Raw genomic sequence first — 26,001 nt, 5'->3', positions numbered from 1 at the left:
TGACATGATAGTGACAACCACCTGAGGAAATTCTGGAACCCAGACTGCTAAGCTTGGAAACAGCCTCAGGAGGAACACAGCCACCCAGGAGCATTTTATCTTCTCTGATCTCTGGTTCCTCCCTAACAAATGGGCTGTGAATTAGGAGAGAGGGCGAGGCCTTGTGGGCACCTTCCCAGCAGATGGTGGTCCCTTGTCTGTCCTCCTTCTGGCCTCTTGTCGCCCACGGTCCTCTGAGTCTTTGCTTCAGGAAGCTCACGGGACAGCCTCTGACCCACACTCTGCCAAAGGCAGCATGGTTCTTCCCTTCTGCCTGTAAGAGAGCTCCAGGATTCTGCTGAAGAGGCTCAGGGCGGCCCCACCCTGAGGGCAAGGATCAGAAGACTCAAGCTGGAGCAGCCCCGCTTGAAATGCAGGAAGAAAAGTGACAGATAAGGACAGGCTGTCAGAGCACCCAGTCCAGAAGGCATCCCGGGCTTCTGTGGCTCCTCCTTCTCAGGTGGTACATCCAGGACAAACCCCAAATCCTAGATCCTGTGAAAGGGAAGCCCAGGCTATAGCCTCAAAGGACACCCAGCCACCCAGTCAGCCAGTGGGGGCTGGACTCTGAAAACCACAAGCCCAGGACAGACATTCCCATCAGTGCACCCTGGGTAGAGGGTCTTTGGGGTCTATGCAGTTGTGTTTCTAGGCAAGCTTGGAGCAGGACACTTAGCACCTCTCTCTCCTCTCTCAGCACTTGAACGCTTTGTCATCAGATGTGGTCTCCGGCAAGTGCAAATAGATAGGGTGGCCTTGGGCAAGTGACTTAACCTCTGCATTCCAGGATGCTGACCTGTAAAGATGGGAGTCATCCTTTCTTCTTCACAGGGTTTCATCAAAACCAGTGAGACGTGGAGTGGGATGCACATGGCACAGAGCCTGGCACAGGGCAGGTATCCAGGAAACACAAGCAGCTGCTTCTGCAGACAAGAAACCCTGCCTCTCCCCTGCCTCTTCAGGTTTCCCAGAAGAGGACTGATTCCTTTAGCTAACCTTTATTAAACACTCTGAGAACTAGAAATGTGTTCAATAAAATAGAGAGAGAACAGGGATGTCCAAGACCTTGTCAATGTTAAGTGGAGAACTTAGGATGGTAAGACCTCCCTCCACCCTGCCCAGAGGCAAAGCCTGGTCACCTATTCCAGGAAGCCTGCTGTGATTCCTCCGGAAAGGTGTCCAGCTCTTGCCATTTTCCAAGATCACAGTACCCCCGGAGCATGCTTTTCTCTTGCAGCCTGGCCATTTACTACCTGAACTCAGTTTCCAAAAGCCTTTCCCGAGCTAATGCCCAGCTGAGAAAGAAAATCCAAGCGGTGAGTCTGTCGGGCATTTTCATTCAAAAAGATGTTATGTTTTTGGTTTTTGCTAATTTGCCCTTTGAGCCCAGTTGTATTCTTTAAATGGCTTTCTTCTAAACCAAACCCCAAATTATCTGCATGGTAGGAAGCAGCCTTGAGAGACTCAATGACATGCATTTATATTCTGAGGGTATTTGGGAATACATAACAGTAAAGACTTAAATTTTGAGCGTTTGCTAAAGAACAGGAGAAACTCAATAGATTAAACCAATGTTCATACACAATAAAACCAGTACCCACAGTAATTCCTACCTACTAAAACTAGAAATACTAAAGAAAACAGCATTGTCAGAACTTGTGCTTGTGCCCCATGACCTAAGGAGTCTCTTAAGTCCCCTCCACACTGGGGCAGCCTCTCTCAACATCCGCTGACATGCTGACTGCCTCTTCTGCTCTCCCAGCCCCCAACCCCACCTTCTTCACGTGGTAAAGCCTCTACACCAACCCTCCCTAAGCCCTGTCTTCCTTGCTTCCTCACCCCCTCTTCTGGAACTAATCTCATCAGCCTCACTGCCAGTTCCCCACCCACACTTCCTTCTGTTGCTCTCACTGTCCTCCTGCCCAGGTATAGAAAACCATTGAAATATAGGATTGGCAGAGGTTCTGTCCTCCCCTGGCCAGATGTTCCTTCAAATGCCGTGCAAACCTGAGTCCCAGGTGCCCTCTCCAACCAGCGGTGGGGACAAGAACCGGCTATTTAAGGTGGCTGCCCTCTAGATCTCACCATCCTGGGCTCTGAAACTCAAACACTCATTTCCCTGGCTAGGATCAACCTTTCATTTTTTTCCTGCAGCTACGTGAGGTTGAAAAGAGCCACAAATCTTTCAAAGGCAGAGCCACAGCCAGAGATTCAGAGGACACAGCTAAAGGCAACTCCAAAAATGCCACCCATCTCAACAAAGAAGGTAAATTCTATTTCACGATGATTACTTTTACCAGGCCACGCGGGAAAGTGTAAAGAGCAAATGCTGTGAAATTAGATACATCTGGGATTGAAATCAGATTTCTGGCAATTATTAGCTATATGAAGTTGGGCAAAATAAAACAAGAGTGAATCACAGGCAACCTCGCGGGGTGGTACAAATGAGGTGGGATTATGCGTGTGAAGTGCTACACAGACTTCCTGGCACAGAGAACCAATGAATGTGAGCTGGTAGGAGGAGGAATGTCTGTAAAATGGGGAAATAACAGGGTTGTTTCCCTCATTTCTATCCCAAGTCTCTCACCACATTTTCTATGGTGATGGTTCTTCGTCATTTCGTCTTCATTTCTGAAATGACTTTGTTTTCTTCACTCTCATTCCTGAGGCTGTCATTTCCCGTGTCATATCCTCTTAATATGTGGCTATTTAACCCAATGTAGGAGCACGATTTGTGTCCCATCCAGATCCCTTTAAGATGCTCTGAGGGTGGCTGACATGGATCACAGCTGCCAGGGATGGAGGAGGTATTTGTTTTGTGTGTTGTTTTAAGCATTTTCTTTAGGAGGAGAAATAGGGAGATTTGCATCTAGCAGCTGCTACTCCCACCAGAACCAGTCTGTATTCTCTTAGAAAAAAGAGCAGCACTGGAATAGCTAGAATAACAGGGTGAGAAAAAGCCACACACATTCCAAAAAAGGTGTCACAGAGCTTCAAAGGGGAATAATCACAGACCATCTCTACCTTGGGAGTGAGGAAAGGTCGAATTGAAAGAGACCATCTCTGAGCTGATCTCATTTTCCAAGGATTGTCCCTGTGCCAAAATTAAAGTGTCAGTATGCGGTAATTTTGACCTTCTATGTAGAAATTGAATGAGATGCACAAGAAATGGCTGTAAGAGTTAGTGTTGTGGCCTCTCCCGCTGCGGAGCACAGGCTCCGGACGCGCAGGCTCAGCGGCCATGGCTCACGGGCCCAGCCGCTCCACGGCATGTGGGATCTTCCCGGACCGGGGCACGAACCCGTGTTCCCTACATCGGCAGGCAGACTCTCAACCACTGCGCCACCAGGGAAGCCCGGAGTTAGAATTTTTAGTGCAGAAATTACTTATCATTTATTTGATGCCTTTGTAACATATAGGCAAGACTCTAGGAAACAGAACCAAGAATTTAAGCACATAGCAGTATTTCCCTGAAGGTGAAAACCCTCAGTTCTCGAGCTCCAATAGTGCAGAGAGTGACTGTAGAAGCAGATCAGGAGCAAAAAAGGGCACCTGTGTGTATCCGTAGCAAACACTTGTTGATATTGGAATAGCAACAAGTATTGAAATAAGCCATAAACAAGTGGATGTTACAAAAAGAGGACAAGAGGTCTGTGTCAATGTAGAACTTATTCCTGGTGAGTCTCCAAAATATATGGAAGGCATTTCAAAGCTACAGACATTCTTATCAGCAAGATCAGCTGCAGTCCATTGATAGCTTGGAAGCCTCATTCAGAGATGGAATGCAGAAGAGCAAATGGCTGGCACTTATTGTGGAGCGGAAGAAAGTGGGTTTTTTTTGGGGGGGGTTATTTATTTATTTATTTTGGCTGCACTGGGTCTTCACTGCGGCAGGCACGATCTTTAGTTGCGGCATGCGGACTCTTTGTCATGACATGCGGACTCTGTTGAGACATGCAGACTCTTAGCTACAGCATGTGAACTCTTAATTGCAGCATGCATGCAGGATCTAGTTCCCAGACCAGGGGTTGAACACTGGCCCCCTGCATTTGGAGCGTGGAGTCTTACCCACAGGACCACCAAGGAAGTCCCTGAAGGTGTTTGAATTCACCTAATTTTTCCACACAGGGCAGGAAATGGAGTAAATGTGCTACTATGTTGTCATATCACCAACAAAAACAAGACCAAAAAATGGAATGGATGTATTTGGACACTGATGGAAGGAAAAAATAGGTTTATAAAACATTTTACATGAGAAAGCAAGAAACTTAAATTGGTTTGACACTGGTCCATTCATGTCCCCATGATCTTGGGTGGCCTCGGCCTGCAGCAGCTTTAAGCAAGGTTTTGGTTCCTGGCCAGAGATTAAGGTCGGGTTGCAGCAGTGAGAGTGCAGAATCCTAGCCACTAGACTAATGGTCAGCGATAAGGCCCTGGCCCTTCAGCTTTGCAGAAAAGAATTCCCACAAAGGGAAGTAGTAAAACAAGTAAAGTGTTTATTAGGAGGAAAAAGAGTACAGTACTTGTAGATAGACACACAGGTGGGCTCAGAGAGAGAGTCACGCACTTGTGGTAATTTAAATCACTTATATGGGGCATTTCTTCTGGGTTTCCTTTGGCCTATCATTTTTTTTTTTTTTTTTTTGCGTTACACAGGCCTCTCACTGTTGTGGCCTCTCCCGTTGCAGAGCACAGGCTCCGGACGCGCAGGCTCAGCGGCCATGGCTCACGGGCCCAGCCGCTCCGCGGCATGTGGGATCTTCCCGGATCAGGGCACGAACCCGCGTCCCCTGCATCGGCAGGCGGGCTCTCAACCACTGTGCCACCAGGGAAGCCCTGGCCTATCATTTTGATTTGCCTGGTTCTGAGTCTGTATTTGGTATATCTCAGGGTCCTCCCCTGTGTGTGTGAGCATGTCTCAGCCAAGATGGATTCCAGCAAAGAGGCCTATGGGTTGCCTTGACATCACTCCCCTTTTGACCTCCAAGGAGCTTTCTAGTCAGGAAGGTCCCCTTGACTTCAAGAATGAGAAATATGTGGCCTTTTATCTCTTATCTGGGCAGGGCCCAGCCTCCTCTCTTGATGTCCTGCTATTGATATTTTGGAATTTCTGTCCATGGGTAAAGAACTCCAGCTGCTTACCCTTGAGGGGGCGGGGCGGGGTGGGGGGGCGGCATCTCCTACCTCGCCTACAGTCCCAATGTTCCTGTCCACCTTACCCACTCCCTTCCCCTCCTTCCTCTACTGGCTGCTGATCTAGTTTGCCCCTCTCCAAATTTGAATTTTTTATTACAGATCTAAAGCTCTTTCTTTCCATTTTATGCTGATTAAGTCAATATTACAGTATATGAAAGGGTTATCTGACTAGGGTGTGGGGGAGAGCTGAGGAAGATGGTTAATCTTTCCCTGGAAAACTCCAGTAGCCTCTGTTGCTGCCCTCATTTAGCTTCTCTTTCTTGAAGTAAGCACTAGAATGACACTGATGTAACAAACAGGCCAAAAACAGCTAACGGCTCAAACACAATAAAACTTTATTTCTCACTCCATAATGTCCAAATTGGGTGTTTCCACTTGATGGCCACTTTCTTCCCAAGTGGTAATGTTAGCGCAAGTTCGTGTGCCTGATGCCAAAATGTTGGCTCTCTGTGCACTGATGCCAAAAGGAAATAAGACAGAGTTTTGGAGGAACGAGAAAGAGCACCTTTATTCTTTGCCAGGCAAAGAGGGAACACAGTGGGCTAGGGACTCAAGAACTGTGCTCCCCTCCCTGGGGAATAGAAATAGGTTTATATCCCAGGGCTTGTGGTCTGGGGTAGGTGATAAGGCTCAAAGTAATGAAGGTCTTGCATGTTTTTCTTTTCTTCTGCAAATTTATAGCCAAAGCAGGCCTCAGGTGGCTCAGCAACCAGATCTGGTGTCCCTGAAGTTATTGTGACCTTCTTTTTGAAAGAAACAGAATGCTACAAGGGAGCATAGGGGGAGAAGAATGCCAGGTGTAGAGAACAATTCCTATGGAGTCAGAGAGTAATTAGCTTTGTTTAGCTCTGTGAAGGGCAAGTCTAGCTACAAGTGTTTGTTAGTAGTAACCACCAAAGAATAACCAAGATTGCTTAACTCTTTCAGGCCTGTTTATGCTGTTTCCCCAGCCTGTTCATTGTTTCCTCATTTTCCTCATTTATCAGAAAAGAAAAGTCTCATTTCTGTTTAAGAAAGGTCTCATTTCTATTTTTGCTGCAACAAATTCCCCACTGCTAGTTCATTCCCTCCATATCAATGGAGGAAGAGAAATGGGCTTCGATCTTATCTGGCTGAGGACAAAACTTCAGTTTTGCTTCATTTGACAAACATCAGCTATCCAGCCCAGGGGCCCATCTATCTCCTACTTAAATCCCCCCTGAGAGACATGAACCCCAAGAAATCTGTATTGATAGGATGAGGGATGACGGTCTGTCTTCTAGCTTCTTCAGACTGGCAAGGGGCTCATAGACCTTACCTAGTTGGGGTCATGGAGCTCTCGCGTTGTCTCATTAAGGCGCCCCAGGGTGACTTCTGTTGGTATTTTGGCAGGATCTGTTCTGAGGAGTGGCTGGAATCTCTGTATCATGATCATCTTGATGTGAACCTGTTGTATTCTGGAAGAGACAAAACTTAACAAGCAGTTTTTAAAAAGGCAGAGGCCAAAGATCAGGAAAAGAATTATTGTAACCAGGGGCCAAAGCAGGAATAAGAACCAAGTTACATTTGATAACAATTTTGATTGTGATCCAGATAGAGTCAGTGTTTGGGTTATCCTGTCCAAAGGAATGGAGCCATTTGGCATGGTCATATATAGTTTTGATGTCTTTTCTATTAGCCCAGTGTGACTGATGTAGGTGTAACAGACTCAGAAGTAGTTGGAGGAGTGACCACCTGAATATTAATAGACAGAATAGATCTTAATTCTTTTTAGGAGAATAAGGCTGACTCCTAATCTAGACTTGGCACTTTGAGGAGACTTGTAGCCAGGTAGCCAGTTGTCTAATTTTAGCCAAGTAGGTTTTAACCTTTGATGTGGTATTAACATATAATAAACGTATAAAGCAAAGCAGTTGCCACTGTTAGTAATTTTAGTGTTTTTCTAGGTATGAGAAAACGCAAGAATTTGGGTTTATGAAAATCCTTACCTGAAAATATCTAACTATCTGAAGGCCTGTTCTGTCAGTTTCTCCCAGAGCACAGAGTGCCTCATTTCTGATCTCCCCCCTGAACAGAGTTCAGGGGGTGTTGAAGGTCAGCAGCTGTAGCAGCTCATGATTTAATCCTTGTAGAGGTAGACAGCAAGTGTCAGTTTCCAGTCAGCAGGGCCCCTTCATGGTCATAAGTTCGACCATAGTTTGGGGGGGCATTTTAATGACCATTTCATCCCATGGTGCTAGGAATGCTCATTCCTAAGTTTGGTAAAGATTTTGCTGATAGGCTACTCAATGTGCTATTACTGAATTAGGCTTTACTAGTAGCAAAAAGTCCTGGACCACCTGTCTTACTAGTTTCTTATGGTCCAGGAAAATATTCCCTCTTGTTGTTTCTTTCCATATATAGAGTTACACTATTACAATCATTGATCTCATATGGAACTATATATCATCATTTTATCAGAGGCTCAGTCACACATTTGGTAATGCAGGAAACAACAATCTTGTAAAATAGACAAAATACAAATAACATAGCTAGCAGTATTAGTAAAGTCATAAGTACGAATTAAGCCAAGAACTTCCATGAGGTGTGGCCCAGTATATCCCAGGTCATCTGACTTAGTCTGTTCTGCACCAATCCTTATCTTTCAGTGAAATTGTATATTGGCATTGTCCATAAGGCACCCAGCCCAATCTTCTAGCATTACTAGACTAATTATCCTCAATATAGTCTGACTGTTTCTTTAAATTTAAATGACCACAGGCTGGTGTTAATCTCCTGGTTGTAGATCATGGAGCATCTGATTCATCTAAAGATTGATTTTGAAGTTAGGCTTCAGAAACACCCTTAGAATGTCCTTCTGACAGTTTAATTAACTTTTGTAACAATATAACATAACAGCAAGGAACTATCTGAGAAATGAGTCTTAGTAAACACAAACCTTAATTAACAAAACTAGAATGTAATATTTTGTGAAACATAATTTTTTCTAAAATTATCCCCATTTCTATTAAGCATACCCAAGACTAATTTGTTTTTAAAATTAGTGTGGTCCATTGACCACATAGGTTTCTTTACATTGACTCTGGCATAATTCCTCAGAAGGAGTCTCAGACTAAATTCCCAAAGTCCTCTCAAGGCCAAGAAAGCCATGCCAAAGTTCCACCTCCTAGCTGGATTTTTCTCTTCTAGAGGTTTTTTTTTTTTTTTTTTTTTTTTTGGTGGTACGCGGGCCTCTCACCGCTGCGGCCCCTCCCGCTGCGGAGCGCAGGCTCCGGACGCGCAGGCTCAGCGGCCATGGCCCACGGGCCCAGCCGCTCCGCGGCACGCGGGATCCTCCCGGACCGGGGCACGAACCCGCGTCCCCTGCATCGGCAGGCGGACTCCCAACCACTGCGCCACCAGGGAAGCCCTCTTCTAGAGGTTTTTAAAATACCTTGCGATTTTTGTATCTGTCAGGAGACAGTCTTCTTTATTTACCTCATAAGGCTGTCCATTACCCAATGGTCTCCAATTTTTTTCTGAGGGACCAGGCAGAGAGAAAAGAAAATTGTTTTACTTTTACCCACAGGTATAAATTACCAAATTGTTGTAAACCATAAGTAGCTTGAGGAGAAGAGCTTCTTTATATCTGAAAAACAAACATTAAAAGCCAGTAATATGTCAGACAAAAAGTCATAAAAATTGTCATCATATTTAGCAGTTCATGATCCCATGTAATTAATTTTGTTCTGTTTGAGTCCGGTTTTTCCATTAGTTCTGTTGTCCTTACCTGATGATTGAGGATGATAGTGACTGATAATTCTTAAGAAGTTTGTGAAGTTTTTGTTAAGGCTTGTGTGATTTGTCCACTGAAGTGGGTGCCTTGATCACTGGAGATTGTAGAAAGTATACCTCAAGTGGAAAACACATTTTAACCTCTTTTTTTTTTTTTTTTTTTTTTTTTTTTCATTTTGAGGGCATTAACCCTGTAGCCAGGGGAAGGCTGTAACCTATTAAATAAAAATGAGGTTTGTCAGGGAGCCGGGAAAAGCCAAGCAGCCATCTTGGATTTTCCCTAGCCCTGACTGTTTAATTTACAGCTATTGTTGACCCATTTTGAATTCTCTGACTTAGGAGTAGACCATGGCCATGCTACAAGGACATCAGGATAGCAAAAGTCTGACAACGAGGGGTTAATTTTTGTAGTAGTAGAATGAACTTTATCTACGTGGATCATAATCTTCATAGATCATTGTAAAATAATACTTATTTACTTTATCAAAGTAACAAAATATTTTTAAAACAAATATAAATCACTTAAAGGCAAAGAAATTTACAGTCTGTTATCAAAAGGAGCATTCCAAGAAAACTTTGTTCTCTTAACAGAGAACCAAATTCCAGTCTGGTACCAGCTTACTGCTAATCACAAAATTTATTTGCCTAATTAATCTTTAGTTTAATCTTAGAAAGTCCTTTCTATAAATGTTGAAGAGGCAGCACTTTTGCAAAGGCATTAGAGTGAAACCATAAGTGTCTATAATGACAAAAGACTTAAGAAGGCATGTTTAGGGGCTTCCCTGGTGGCGCAGTGGTTGAGAGTCCGCCTGCAGATGCAGGGGATGTGGGTTCGTGCCCCGGTCCGGGAAGATCCCACATGCCGCGGAGCGGCTGGGCCCGTGAGCCATGGCTGCTGGGCCTGAGTGTCCGGAGCCTGTGCTCTGCAGCGGGAGAGGCCACAGCAGTGAGAGGCCTGCGTACCGCAAAAAAAAAAAAAAAAAAAAAAAGGCATGTTTAAAATTTAAAATCTGATTACAATGCAATTGACAAAGTAACTTGGTTACTGCTGTGACGTACAACACTTTAAGCTGATAACTAGAATTATGACTAATAACATTTTACCTAGACATATCAGAAATTTAGGAATCCCATATAATTTCTAGAGTATCTATATTAGTAACATTTACCATGCAATATAACCAAAGAAGATTTGTTGCTCATTTGACAATATTTCCCATGTAATTTAACATACCAAATCAACCTAATTAGTTTAATATCTCTCGTTGGGATGTTTTAGTATCTTATTTTATTTGGCAGTGGCCTAGTTATTCAATAAACTTCCATCATTTAACTTAATTTAGCACAACTCTAAATTTTCAAGTGGTCAAATATCTGGAGAGATTATTCTTAAGTAGACTTTTCCAAACATAATTATTCCTAAAAAGTTTGACCAAAGCTCTTATCTCATTTGCTTTTTCTTTTTAATTTAGTAGATAGAGATTTATTAGACAGAGATCTAACTTGTTCTTTTTAAGAACTAGGGAAAATGTCATGGTATGGATTATACTACCAGTTATTCAACCATTCCTCTATTAGACAGTCATGCTGTCTCTGAGTAAGAGTGATGCTAGCAAGGCAGTCAGTCTTCTTTAGCAAAGCAAACATTTGGACAAGGCATGGGGATAAATTGACAGACTTTGGGGAGGCATGGATTTCAGAGTTTGGAAGACTTTCAGGAGTAGAAGTAGGTTGAAGTCAGCTGTAGAAGCATGGTTTCTTGGGTCAGACTGATTGGCTGACTCTCAGAAATTTATTCACAGAGGGAAGTTATCTTTTTTTTTTAATGTCTTCAACATTTTATTCCAGTAAGTATAGCTTGTTTTAAAAACTGCTTTGAAAGATGTTACTATTTAAAGAAACTGGGTAAAGGGTTCACAGAATCCCTCTGTATTATTTCTTTCTTTTTAAAATTGGGGTATAGTTGCTTTACAATGTTGTATTAGTTTCTGCTATACAGTCTTATTTGTATTTTCTTTTTTTAAGTTTCTTCACATCGAGTTACTTTCCTTGTTGACAAATTTGCAACAGATATAATAAGATCTTATTTAGCTTATATTAAACGTAGGCAAAATAAAAGTATTATACTTAATGCTGATGACTCTAAAGACATGTCTATATTAATTAGATCAACAAACTTAAACATTAATACCAGTATTAATTTAATATTGAATATTTCCCAGTTCATGTGAACCTGAAATTCATTTAGCTTAATTTCTCTTGTATTTAGAATTGTTTGATTTGTAAGCACTTACTTTTCTTTTAAGCCAATTAAATGGAGCTCATTTACAAATTAACCTCAGCAATATTATCCAAAGGCAAAGACACATACTGAGACATACACAGGTATCCAGACAGACAGAGATCTCATAGATTCTGCTTGAGATTTTTAGTCTCTTGCACCCCCCCACCCCCCCCACCCACCCCCCACCTTTTTTTCTTGACTTGAAGTTCTACTAATTAACCCAAGGCCGGAAGTCTCAGGCAAAGTGGCCTGTGTTTGTATCTCAAGGACATGATAAGAGTTAACTTCAAGCTTTCTCCTAGGCATATTTTTATTCTCTCAGAGTCAGAATTCTGAAAAAAAGTATTTCAGCAAGCTAGATTTTTCTAATTGCACATGTAAAAAAGAATTAGTTTAGCAATTTCAAAAAAAGTTTTATTTTAACCAACTTTCTCCAGAGTCTAAAGAATATTATAGCCATACTGTCAAAAGAAGATCACCTTTACTTTCTGTAGTCATAGTTTCGTGGCTAAAATATAGACCAAATCGTGCTTGAATTGGCCCTAATAACAGGGGCAGACTGGCTGATAAAATGTCGTCCTAGCAGGGATTGTTTCTCTGGGGAGGTGGGGTCTTAGTTTGATCAGAAGAATCTGGAACAGTAAGGGAACTTACAGGAGTGGGGGAAGCTTGGTTCCCCTCTGAGAGTTGGGAGAAATTAGAAGGGGATCATCTAGAATGTTAGGAGAGATTTTTTGATTCCTCAGGCTTTTGATTATGGAGTCACATAGAGCAGGATTCTGATAAAAGGGACAAAAAGTCCTGAACATAAGGGAACCTCAGTCCATTTTCCCATCCTGTGGCATTAAAGATATAATTGTAAGATACCCATTTTCAGGCCATTTTTCTTTGTCATTGGATCATAGCTATAGGTCGACCAGTCATTTGAAATTTTCCCCAAGGGGTTCCCAGGTGGGGGTGTAACCTTAGAGGAAGCACTTCCCATTTTAGCTCAAGCAGTTAGGCAGATGTCTGCACGCTCAAACCAAACCTCGTCAGTGGAAAGTCACACTCAAAGTAAAACAAGTGGCAAAGAGATGCACAAATATCAAAAAGCCAAATGGCAGAAATGCCCCAAACATGACTTCCAAGTCCCGCTAAGCCTGTGACGTTTGTCCAGAACGGCACCTTACAAACAGAATTTCCCTTCACAGGGAGAATTCCCCAAATTGGAGCTGAAGTTCCCCAAACAGACAAAGCCAAAAGACCTCGGTTGTGCACCCCAGAGGACTTACCAAAATGCTGGTGGGTGTGTCACGACGTACCAAACACCCTCTTTCTGTTCTTCCAAGAGTTAATCTCTTTTCAGAGTAGAAGTCCGGGCTGGCACAGGGAAGGGAAAAAGAAGGTGTCCTCAAGGCAAAAAAAGGTTCAGCAGCTTCTAGGTCAACCTCTCCCCCATTCTCCACCGCAGCCTCAGAGTTCTGCAGCCGAGAAGGCAGGTCGGTCAGGTGTGATGGGGGCACGGCCCTGCGGCAGGGAGTCCCTGGTGATCTGGCCTCAGAAAAATCCCCCAACCCTCTGCTCTCCTGAAGGAGGCTGGTGTGGAGAGAGATTCCCCAAGCCTCCGATCAAGCCAAGGGGCCCTGCAGGGCCACCTGCCCATGAGAAGATCTTGGACGAGCCCCTAAAATTTGATTCCAAAATATTGACTCTCTGTGCACTGATGCCAAAAAAGAAATATGGAAACAAGAGTATTGGAGGAACAAGAAAGAGTAGCTTTGTTCTTTGCCAGGCAAAGAGGGAACACCGGGGGCTAGAGCCTCAAGAACTGTGCCCCACTCCCTGGGGAATAGAGAGAGAGGTTTATATCCCAGGACTTTTGGCCTGGGGTAGGTGATAAGGCTCAAAGTAATGAAGGTCTTGCATGTTTTTCTTTTCTTCTGCAAATTTACAGCCAAAGCGGGCCTCAGGCAGCTCAGCAACCAGATCTGGTGTCCCTGAAGTTATTGTGACCTTCTTTTTGAAATGCAGAATGCTACAAGGGAGTGTAGGGGAAGAAGAATGCCAGGTACAGAGAACAATTCCTATGGAGTCAGAGAGTAATTAGCTTTGTGAAGGACAAGTCTAGCTACAAGTGTTTGTTAGTAGTAACCGCTAAAGAATAACCAAAATTGCTTAACTCTTTCAGGCCTGTTTATGCTGTTTCCCCAGGCTGTTCATTGTTTCCTCATTTTCCTCATTTATCAGAAAAGAAAAGTCTCTTTTCTATTTAAGTCTCATTTCTATTTTTGCTGCAACATGCCCAATGCACAGTGAGGCCAAACAAACTGAAACGTCGGAGTTTGGAACAGAGAAAGGTTTATTGCAGTGTCATGCAAGGAGACAGGTGGCTCATACCCTAAAAGTCCCGAGCTCCCCAGAGGGTTTCGACAAAGCATTTTTAAAAAGCCAGGTGAGGGAAGGGGGTCATAGGGTGTGTGATCAGCTCATGCACAGTTCTCTGATTGGCTGATGGTGAAGGAACAGGGTGGTGTCACAGGGGTTAACGTTATCAGTCCTTAGGCTCCAGGACGCCTGGGGCTATGTGCTCATGGTCATGAAGTAGTTAACCTCTTCCATTTGGTGGGGTGTTTTCACATCTATAAAACAACTCAGGAAATGTGCATCAAATACTGTTATCTAGGTATTTAAGAGAAGAGCTAAAGCAGAGGATATGGGGGAAAGCCTGTCCCAGGAAGGCCCCATAGGGTCCTGCTCCATTACAGTGATGTGGGGAACCCTGGCTCTGTCTGTCCTGTGATTCTACGTGCATCAGGCTGGGACGGGGAGGAGCCTGGAGTTCACACATGGACATGGTGCCCATCAAAGCTTGGACTTCAGCCACAGGCCATACCATCTACCATGTAAACTTAGTCTATCTCTATGTCCCTGTAACTGGATTTGGTGAAGAACAAGCCAGTAATTGCCCCCAACTCAGAGTTGAAGGAGGGAAACAAGTAAGCGAAAGAGCTGGAAATGGATCTGATTAGCAACAGTTTCCACAACCCTATCATCATATTTGACCCTGGTAGCCACCTGTGAGGCTGTTATTATTGCTCCAATTTTTTTCTCAAGAAAACCAGGCTCACAGAGTCTAGCCTAAGGCCAGCATTCAAAATCTAGTTCTCCAGCCAGCTCCTCCTACACAGCTGTTTATGCCAAGACTAAGCCAAGGTGCACCTAGATGCCTGAGGGTGATCCAACCATTCTCACATCACTAAATAGGACTGAAAGCTAATGACAGCACAAGGCAGCTCCAGAGAGAGCTCCAATTCCACACCAGGACGCTGTAGGGAAATCTCCCACATCCTCATTCTTGTCTTGTTCATTTTGCAGGGACCGCACATCACCCTGCTAGCCCAAGCCAGATCCTGGACCAGAAGGCGCAGGACTCTAGGGCCTCCAGTTCTGCTGGCAGGACTGTGTCGCCTGCCTGCCAGCACTCCCTGGCAACAGACAAGACTCTGGCCAAGCCCAGCCTCAGGCTCGTCCTTGGAGGTCAGCCTCTGGAAGGAGTGCTCAGAGACCTCCCCACTGACAGCTGGGACTAATGGAGCATGGCCCTGGGACTGATCTTTGGGCCCCCACCGGCTCATCGCACCCCCCAAATCGTCCTCTCTTCCTCTCTCTTCTCACACACATGCACATTCTCCCTCTTCTCAGTGAACGTGGGAACCTTGATTACTCAGTCTCAAGCCCTTGTTAGCTACCAAAACAGGAGGACAATGGCTTTATCCACGTTTTAGAAGAGCTGAGCCTTCCCCTCACTAACTGCCCTTCCCTGTATCTTGGCTCAGGCAGCTCTAGACCTTGCACTCACAGAGGTTTCCCTCGGCTCCAGACTTGGGAAGAGGGGGCAGGACCATGACCACCATCATAGACTTTTTGCAAGGAGCCCATGTTGGGACAGGTTTCTGCCAGACCCATCAACTGGGAGGAGGTTGCAGAGGGTCGCACATTCCTGATCACCACCTCTATCCAAAGGAGGTGAGTCAGTGTAAGCAAAAGGTTGAGGAAGCCGATGAAAATAAAAGTAAATGAACTGAAGTCCAGCCTTGGTGAATGGCAAGATGGTGATTTCCCAGAAACTAGCCAGAGGGGAGCTGATGCCATCAAGCACCAAAAATGCACTGGAGCCTCCCTGGCAGCAAGGCAAGGAGAGAGAGCAGTGTGGTTCTCCTTATCTAATTGAAGGAAACAAAATATTTTTCAGGGCATAAAAATCTTTTTCATGCACGAAATTCTAAAAGGAATTTGATTGTTTATTGTAAAGGGACACGGAAGATGGTTTTGTGGGGTTTTGCAAAGGGTGCAGTGCAGAGCCTTGTCTCCGGCAATGCTGTGTGTCACATACTGGTTCTGTGCAGAAGTCTCGTGGGGCCATCAGCCCTGGAGGCCAGACTGCTGAAGAGGCCTTGCCAGCAAGGGCAAGTATCAGAAGGGTGCCAGTAACAACCCAGGACTTCCAGTGGTTACCCTCAGGCTTCCAAGGTTAACCAATATCCCTACATACGCACCACAAACACAGACAAATTATCCTGTTCTGATGACACACAACTTTATGTGAAGGAATGTATTTGTTATCTGTTGTTGTATAACAAAATATCCCCAAAACTTAAGAGCTTAAAACAATAAACATTTATTATCTCACACAGTTTCTGTGGGTCAAGAGCTTGGGATTGGCTTCACTGGGCAGTTCTGGTTCTGCATATTGCAGTCAAGATCTGAGGCAGGGCTATAGTCATCAGAAGATGTGAGAGGGCTAGAAGATACGTTTGCAAATGGCTCACTCAGAGCTGCTGGCAGGAGCCTTCAGTTCTTTGCTGGCTATCCACAGACTTGATTCCTCCCCACATGGACCTCTTCATAGGGCTGCTTGGGTGTCCTCACAACACAGCAGCTGATTTCCCCCCAGAGCCAGTGATCAGAGAGAAAGCAAAGAGGAAGCCACAATGCCTCTTATAACCTGTTCTAAGAAGTTACACTATCAATTCCACCAGTTTCTATTCATTAGAATGGAGTCACTAAGTCTAGGTTACACTCAAAGAGAAGGAAATTTGGCTTCATCTCTCGAAGAATTTTTGGACATATTTTAACAGGAGATCTCCTAATTCGAATAGTTACCAGATCTCTATCAAGAAAACGCTAAAGCTTTTTTGAAAGACATCCATCAGAGGATTCGTTAATGGTGGCTCCTGCGACTGTCAGGTGCAACAGGAAACTAGGTGAGCTAGGGAGTTGGGTAGAGAAAGAAGGCAAGGGTAAGAGAGGAGGGATGTTCATGTGGTGTGGCTTTACGGCTGGGACATGTCGTTAGAAAACCGTCTAAATTGTGCTTTCATCTCTGCATTCTCAGGTTTGATCTCCAGCTAATTCCATCTTAAAGCTTCACTACTCAGCCTATCCAGGGGTCATCAAGCATGAAGAACACTCTTCCCTCCTTCCCTCTTTCCTTACCTTCCTTCCTTCTTTCCTCTTTTTCTTTCTATCCTCAGCTCACCTAAGAATGATTTGAACTAGAAAGTCTATTTAATAATTCATCCATAGGAATATAACTGGTATCTTACTGATATTACCTTAGTTTGTCTGTGAATTTGTCTTACTGGAGGGAAATGAAAGAGACACTGAATTTTTCTGTCAGACACTATTTCTACAGGCTGATCCTTTCGTTTCTAATAATATACATGCTCAATGTCCATAAAGAGCTCCATTATACACAGAACCACGTAAGTAGGAACACACTTTTGCTGAAGATCAAGGGGGACACCTGATCACCCCATGACTCACACACTCACAGAAACTGGGAGTGCTGCACCAGCCAGTAAGGGACCTGGGCAGGGTACCAACAGCATCCACTACACTGGTGATCCTCAATTCAGATATGGTTTGTAGAGCCCTACCCAAAGCTGGGGCACCAAAGTTCCATATGCTGTATAAGAGACAATAAGGAATAAACCTGCCAAGCAAAAGGGATATTTGTCTCTCTTGACCTCAGCAGAAAGTGGTGGACAAAAAGTCTCCTTTGAGAATTTATATCCACAAGGCAGCCCTCAAACAGAGAATCAAAATCCCCATACCAGCTGTGTGTTCAAAAAAAAAAAAAAAATCAAATGGAAAATTTAATTTAAAGTGATCTTAGGTTATTTACCATCACAACAAAAAGAATAAAATACTTAGGAATAAACCTACCTAAAGAAGCAAAAAACCTGTACTCCGAAAACTATAAGACGCTGATGAAAGAAATTAAAGACTATGCAAACAAATGTAAAGATATACAGTGTTCTTGGATTGGAAGAATCAATATTGTTAAAAAGACCACAATAGATGCAGAGAAAGCTTTTGACAAAATTCAATACCCATTTATGATAAAAACCCTGCAGAAAGTAGGCATAGAGGGAAATTTCCTCAACATAATAAAGGCCATATATGACAAACCCACAGCCAGCATTGTTCTCAATGGTGAAAAACTGAAACCATTTCCACTAAGATCAGGAACAAGACAAGGTTGCCCACTCTCACCACTCTTTTTTTTTTTTTTTTTTTTTCCCGGTATGCGGGCCTCTCACTGCTGTGGCCTCTCCCGTCGTGGAGCACAGGCTCCAGACGCGCAGGCTCAGTGGCATGTAGGCTCTTCCCGGACCGGGGCACGAACCCACGTCCCCTGCATCAGCAGGCGGATCCCCAACCACTGCGCCACCAGGGAAGCCCTCTCACCACTCTTATTCAACATAGTTTTGGAAGTTCTAGCCACAGCAATCAGAGAAAAAAAAAAGAAATAAAAGGAATCCAAATAGGAAAAGAAGAAGTAAAGCTGTCAATGTTTGCAGATGACATGATACTATACATAGAGAATCCTAAGGATGCCACCAGAAAACTACTAGAGCTAATCAATGAATTTGGTAAAGTTGCAGGATACAAAATTAATGCACAGAAATCTCTGGCATTCTTATACACTAATGATGAAAAATCTGAGAGTGAAATTAAGAAAACACTCCCATTTACCACTGCAACAAAAAGAATAAAATATCTAGGAATAAACCTACCTAAGGAGACAAAAGACTTGTATGCAGAAAACTATAAGACACTGATGAAAGAAATTAAAGATGATACAAATAGGTGGAGAAATATACCATGTTCTTGGATTGGAAGAATCAACATTGTGAAAATGACTCTACTACCCAAAGCAATCTACAGATTCAATGCTATCCCTATCAAATTACCACTGGCATTTTTTACAGAACTAGAACAAAAAATTTCACAATTTGTATGGAAACACAAAAGACCCCGAATAGCCAAAGCAATCTTGAGAATGAAAAATGGAGCTGGAGGAATCAGGCTCCCTGACTTCAGACTATACTACAAGGCTACAGTAATCAAGACAGTATGGTACTGGCACACAAACAGAAATATAGATCAATGGAACAGGATAGAAAGCCCAGAGATAAACCCACACACATATGGTCACCTTATCTTTGATAAAGGAGGCAAGAATATACAATGGAGAAAAGACAGCCTCTTCAATAAGTGGTGCTCGGAAAACTGGACAGCTACCTGTAGAAGGATGAAATTAGAATACTCCCTAACACCACACACAAAAATAAACTCAAAATGGGTTCAAGACCTAAATGTAAGGCCAGACACTATCAAACTCTTAGAGGAAAACATAGGCAGAACACTCTATGACATAAATCACAGCAAAATCCTTTTTGACCCATCTCCTAGAGAAATGGAAATAAAAACAAAAATAAAGAAATGGGACCTAATGAAACTTAAAACCTTTTGCACAGCAAAGGATACCATAAAGAAGACCAAAAGACAACCCTCAGAATGGGAGAAAATATTTGCAAATGAAGCAACTGACAAAGGATTAATCTCCAAAATTTATAAGCGACTCAGGCAGCTCAATAACAAAAAAACAAACAACCCAATCCAAAAATGGGCAGAAGAACTAAATAGACATTTCTCCAAAGAAGATATACAGATTGCCAACAAACACATGAGAGAATGCTCAACATCATTAATCATTAGAGAAATGCAAATCAAAACTACAATGAGATATCATCTCACACTGGTCAGATTGGCCATCATCAAAAACTCTAGAAACAATAAATGCTGGAGAGGGTGTGGAGAAAAGGGAACCCTCTTGCACTGCTGGTGGGAATGTAAATTGATACAGCCACTATGAAGAACACTATGGAGGTTCCTTAAAAAACTACAAATAGAACTACCATACGACCCTGCAATCCCACTACTAGGCATATACCTTGAGAAAACCATAATTCAAAAAGAGTCATGTACCAAAATGTTCATTGCAGCTCTATTTACGATAGCCAGGACATGGAAGCAACCTAAGTGTCCATGAACAGAAGAATGGATAAAGAAGATGTGGCACATATATACAATGGAATATTACTCAGCCATAAAAAGAAATGAAACTGAGTTACTTGTAATGAGGTGGATAGACCTGGAGTCTGTCATACAGAGTGAAGTAAGTCAGAAGGAGAAAAACAAATACCGTATGCTAACACATATATATGGAATCTAAGAAAAAAATGTCATGAAGAGATTAGTGATAGGAAGGGAATAAACCACAGACCTACTAGAGCATGGACTTGAGGATATGGGGAGGGGGAAGGGTAAGATGTGACGAAGTGAGAGAGTGGCATGGACATATATACACTACCAAATGTAAATTAGATAGCTAGTGGGAAGCTGCCGCATAGCACAGGGAGATCACCTCTGTGCTTTGTGACTACCTAGAGGGGTGGGATAGGGAGGGTGACACAAGAGGGAAGAGATATGGGAACATATGTATATGTATAACTGATTCACTTTGTTGTAAAGGAGAAACTAACACACTATTGTAAAACAGTTATACTCCAATAAAGATGTTAAAAAAAAAAAAGACCATACTACCCAAGGCAATCTACACATTCAACGCAGTCCCTATCAAATTACCAGTGGCATTTTTCACAGAACTAGAACAAAACATTTTTTAATTTGTATGGAAAAAACAAAAGACCCTGAATAGCCAAAACAATCTTGAGAAAGAAGAACAGGGCTGGAAAAATCATGCTCCCTGAATTCAGACTATACTTCAAAGCTACAATAATCAAAATAGTACGGTACTGGCACAAAAACAGACACATAGATCAATGGAACAGGATAGAAAGCCCAGAAATAAACCCACACTCTTATGGTCAATTAATCTATGATAAAGATGACAAGAATATACAATGGAGAGAAGACATTCTCTTCAATAAGTGGTGCTGGGAAAACTGGACAGCTACATGTAAAAGGATGAAAGTAGAACACTTCCTAACACCATACACAAATATAAACTTAAAATGGATTAAAGACCTATATATAAGACCAGATACTATAAAACTCCTAGAGAAAAACATAGGCAGAACACTCTTCGACATAAGTCACAGCAATAGTTTTTTGGATTCATCTCCTAGAGTAATGTAAACAAAAGCAGAAATAAACAAATGGGACTAAATTAAACTTAAAAGCTTTTGCACAGCAGAGGAAGCCATAAACAAAATGAAAAGACAACTTATGGAATGGGAGAAAACATTTGCAAACAATGCAGACAACAAGGGATTAATTTCCAAATTACATAAACGTTCATACAGCTCAATATCAAAAAAACAACCAATCAAAAAATGGGCAGAAGACCTAAATAGATATTTCTGCAAAGAAGACATACAGATGACCAACAGGCACATGAAAAGATGCTAAACTTCACTAATTACTAGAGAAATGCAAATCAAAATTATGAGGTATCACCTCACACCTGTCAGAATGGCCATCATCAAAAAGTCTAAAAATAATAAATGCTGGAGAGGGTATGGAGAAAAGGGAACCCTCCTAAACTATTTGTGGGAATGTAAATTGGTGCAGCCACTATGGAGAATAGTATGGAGTTTCCTTAAAAAAACTGAAAATAGAGTTACCATATGAATCAGTAATCCCACTCCTGGGCAAATATTTGGAAAAGACAAAAACTCTAATTCTAAAAGGTACATGCACCCTAATGTTCATAGCAGTACTATTTTCAGTCGCCAAGACATGGAAGCAACCTAAGTGTCCATCAACAGATAAATGGATAAAGAAGACGTGGAATATATATATATATAAATATACACACAATGGAATATTACTCAACCATAAAAAAGAATGAAATAATGGCATTTGCAGCAACATGGATGGACCTAGAGATTATTACACTAAGACAGACAGAGAAAGGCAAGTATCATATGATACCACTTATGTGAGAAATCTTTAAAAAATGATACAAATCATCTTATTTACAAAACAAAAATAGATTCACAGACATAGAAAACAAACTTATGGTTACCAAAGGGGAAGGGGGGGATGAATTAGGAGTTTGCAATGAACAGATACACATTACTATATATAAAATAGATAAACAACAAGGATCTACTGTATAGCACAGGGAACTGTATTCAATATCTTCCTAGATATTTATTTACAAAACAGAAACAGACTCACAGACCTAGAGAACAAACTTATGGTTGCCAGGGGAAAAGGGTAGGTGGGAGGGATAGTTAAGAAGTTTGGGATTGACATGTACACAGTGCTATATTTAAAATGGATAAACAACAAGACCTACTGTATTGCACAAGAAACTCTGCTCAATATTATGTAGCAACCTAAATGGGAAAAGAATTTGAAAAAGAATAGATACATGTATATATACATAACTGAATCACTTCGCTGTACACCTGAAACTAACACAACATTGTAAATCAACTACACTTCAATAAAAATTTTAATTAAAAAAAAGAAAAAGAATAAAGAACATTAGCTACTAAAAAAATAAAGTGATGCTAGGTTACTAGTGCCTCCAAGAAAAAGAGGGGGAGGGAGGAGCAAAGAAACAAAAACAGCACAAAAAATACAAAGCATATAAGATGCTAGAAATAAATCAGAATATATCAGGAATCAAAATAAATGCAAATGGACTAAACACTCCAGACAGCAGACAAAGATCATCAGATGAATATTTTTAAATCTCATGTGCTGATTCCAAGGGATACCTTTAAAACCTAAGGACAGGTGCATATGGACTTTATCCTTTTTGGTTCCTAGGGGACAAAAACTGAAATTCAATCTTCAAGGGCAAAATCACCAGGTGTGTGAGTGCCATCCAATTCTGTAAATTGGGATTGGTTGAGTGCTGAAGATTTCTATTAAAGACAGCTCTCTGTAGTATTGTGCCACATAAGTGATTCTTCAATGCAGTATTAGTTTGGAAAATGTAAAGAAAGGCCCAGGATCATAGTCAGGCAGATGAGGTATGTAGATCATACAGATCTCTCTATCACTGACTGTGTCTGGAGAATGAACCATATAAACCCAACTTCCAAACTCTGTTGTGAAGATTCAACAAGCAGACACATGTAAGACTAAGTGCCAAGCATTAGGCTAAGTGCTCCATAAATAACAGATATTATCACAGGCCTGGATAAGATCAAACATCCTCAGGCTCAGGTTATGAACACAAGCAGCATTGACTGATCAAAACTTTTACCCTGTACTCCTAAATGATCGTCCTCGAAGGCTTCCCATTCTTCTGAGTCTTTGTGAAGAAATGTTGCATACATGTGTAACTCATTACCAAAGAATGTTGCAGGGTTTCTTTGGCCTAGGAATTGCTAGAAGCCTTTGAAATTTGATGTGAAAAATTCACGAAATGAGGGTGAAGGGCCGCCATCCTGTGGTTGTTTCATGCAATGTCCTTTCCTGAAACTCTCCCTGGTCCCTGGAATTTAAATAGCGAATTCATTTCCATAGGTCCCCATTAGAGTTGCCCAGAGTAAAAACTCTGGGTTAATTTATACCAAAATAACACAGTGAGCCAAAGGCTGGGCAAAATAAAAGAGAAAGAGATGCTATAGTGTATTATCCTTCCCAATGGGTGAACACAGAGAAAAGAAAGACCCACATGGCTTTTTAAAGCTGAGCCTGGAGCACGCTTCAGACCTGCTGCCAGTGCAGGACATTTTCTCAGCTGGAACTTGGTGAGAAATCTGTCTTGTACATCACCTCCAAACTAATCTCCAATCAAACACTGCTTTATGGAGAGTAAGAGTCTCATCAGACCCAAGCCACTCATCCTGGCCTTCATTCACGGCTTCTTACATCCTGGATCTTACATGCTAGATCCTTTAGTCTTTTGTCCAACTACTGACCAGGATGGATCTTACACCTCTTGCCTCCACTCTCTTTCCACCCTCCATCTCTAAATGACCTACACATTCTTCTGTGAATACCTAAATTCCCTCCTGACCCTGAAATCTTCCTCAGGAACCCTGGTCTGCCTCCCACGGTGCTACATCTTAGCACTTGAAGATGAAGTCTTCCGTGAAGTCTCTGAAGGAAGAGGTCATGGGTTAGTACTACTACCGCTTTTATTATCCTCCCACATCTCTGCATGGTTTATCCCCTTAAGATCTCTACTCAAAATGTTGCCTCTTCACCAATGGCCTCTATAAAACAATGCAACATTCCTTAACACGTACCAAAATCTGATGTAGTATGTATTTACTTGATTTTGTGTCTCCCCTAGGGTGTAAACTCCACAGTGGCAGGGACTTGGTTTTTGGGTTTTTAAGATTTTTTTTTAGGTACTTGGTTTTGTTTACTACTGTACCCCCAGCACCTAGAAAGATACTTGGCATGCAATAGGCACACAAAACCTTTTTTTTTTAAAGTACACTTACAGTACCTTCACACTCACTTTTTTTTTAGTATTTATTTATTTATTTGTCTGCGTCGGGTTTTAGTTGCGGCACGCAGATCTCTGTTGCTGTGTGCAGGATCTTACTTGTGGCATGTGGGATCTTTTAGTTGCAGTATGCGGGACCCTCAGCTGTGGTATGTGGGATCCTCAGCTGCGGCATGCAAACTCCTAGGCGCATTATGTGGGATCTAGTTCCCTGACCAGTGATCAAACCAGGGCACCCTGCATTGGGAGTGTGGAGTCTTAGCCACTGGACCACCAGGGAAGCCCCCCCCTCTTTTTTTTTTTTTTTTTTAGTGAATGGAAAAATTGATTCTGTAGCTTCTTGAACATTAACAGTTACAGCTAATTCCTCATCCACAAAAGAAGATGTTAGATAATATGGTCTCCAAGGTGCCCGCTAGCTCAAAACTTAACTATGTTCTCAGGGGCCCAAAAAAAAACAGCTGAATTACATTGCTTAGTTTGGGTTCTGAGAAGGTGAATAGATGCAGCTTTGGGCTCATTTCTCTGCTCACCCTCCCACCACCCCCACCAGTTCAATCTTCCTGTCTGTGAGGTGCTGGCAGACTAAAATGAGTCCCCTGGGCCTCACACACATAAAATGATGCCAGCTGTCAGGGCCACACTGGCACTTAAAGAACTAGGCTGACATTGACAGAAGCTGGAATAATGCAATCAGAATAGTAAATCTGAGGTGAGGAAATGCAACAGCTTGTGGCACCTCAAAACTGTTTTGATCAATAGCATCTTGCCTCCTCATCCAAAAAGTAAGTAAGTAGTGTCCTTTCCAGTGCAAAACTGGATGCTACCAGGCAGTGATGGGTGGCTGGGGTTTTTCTAAGAGAAAGAGGAGGAAATAATGCTTAGAAAGCAGAAATGGAAAGCAAGGCAGACTCCAACCTTTAACACCCATCTAAACAATGTGTGGGTCACAGAAGCTATCATAATGGAAACTAGAATAAATTTGGAATTGAATTATAATGAAAGTATTGCACACCAAAATTTGCAGAATACAGCTAAAGAAGTACTTAGAGGGAAATGCATATTGAAGGAGAAAAGTTTAAACCAATGAACCAACATTCATATTAAGAAATGAAACAGAGAACAGCAAAATAAAGCCAAACAAGTAGAAGAAAGGAAATAATAAATATAAGAGCAAAAACTAATTTAAAAGAAAATAAACAGACAATAGAATCAACAAAATCAAAGTTCATTGTTTGAAATGGTATATAATATTAAAAACTTTCTGACAAGACTGATGAAAAGAAAGTAAAAATAAATATTAAGGATAAAAAAAGATCACAACTACAGATGATGCAGAAAACATAAAAAATTCTCCAATTCAAATCTATACTGGATGCTACTGAGCCACCAGGGAAGCCCTTCCATTACATTTTGGAAACTTCTATTTAATTTGGTAATTATAATGTTTAAGATAATTTAGTATTCTGATGTAATAGATTAATTTTGCAATTCCATTTTAAAATGTGAGATGGAGTGACTGATTCAGACTCATGACTGTAAGTGGATACATGTAACAAAATTCAAGCACATTTGCAAGCAATATTGAGACTATGAGATTTTAAGATTTTTTTTTTTTTTTGCTGTACGCGGGCCTCTCACTGTTGTGGCCTCTCCCGTTGCGGAGCACAGGTTCCGGACGCACAGGCTCAGCGGCCATGGCTCAAGGGCCCAGCCGCTCCGCGGCATGTGGGATCTTCCCGGACCAGGGCACGAACCCGTGTCCCCTGCATCGGCAGGCAGATTCTTAACCACTGCGCCACCAGAGAAGCCCGAGATTTTAAGATTAAAGATTAATTAAAGTTCATCAGATTTTAAGAGTGAGCTCAGGGACTTCCCTGGTGACGCAGTGGTTAATAATCTACCTGCCAATGCAGGGGACACAGGTTCAATCCCTGGCCCAGGAAGATCC

The 26,001-nt window shown here is 42.2% G+C and overlaps 1 protein-coding gene across 1 annotated transcript in view; it reads left to right on the top strand.

Annotated features, from left to right (window-relative positions):
• Positions 1-14,844, top strand: part of TMC2 (transmembrane channel like 2) — an 83,190-nt gene extending 68,346 nt beyond the window's left edge. Inside the window, exons 17-19 of the mRNA XM_067013694.1 lie at positions 1,277-1,355; positions 2,194-2,305; positions 14,630-14,844. Of these exons, the coding sequence (XP_066869795.1) occupies positions 1,277-1,355; positions 2,194-2,305; positions 14,630-14,844 (406 nt within the window). The remainder of the gene's footprint in view (positions 1-1,276; positions 1,356-2,193; positions 2,306-14,629) is intronic.
• The last annotated feature ends 11,157 nt before the right edge of the window (positions 14,845-26,001 follow it).

Source organism: Kogia breviceps, chromosome 14, assembly GCF_026419965.1.
Source record: "Kogia breviceps isolate mKogBre1 chromosome 14, mKogBre1 haplotype 1, whole genome shotgun sequence".
Classification (NCBI taxonomy): Eukaryota; Metazoa; Chordata; class Mammalia; order Artiodactyla; family Physeteridae; genus Kogia; species Kogia breviceps.
Note: the sequence above shows the minus strand (reverse complement) of the source record. Positions and strands in the feature narration are given on the sequence as shown.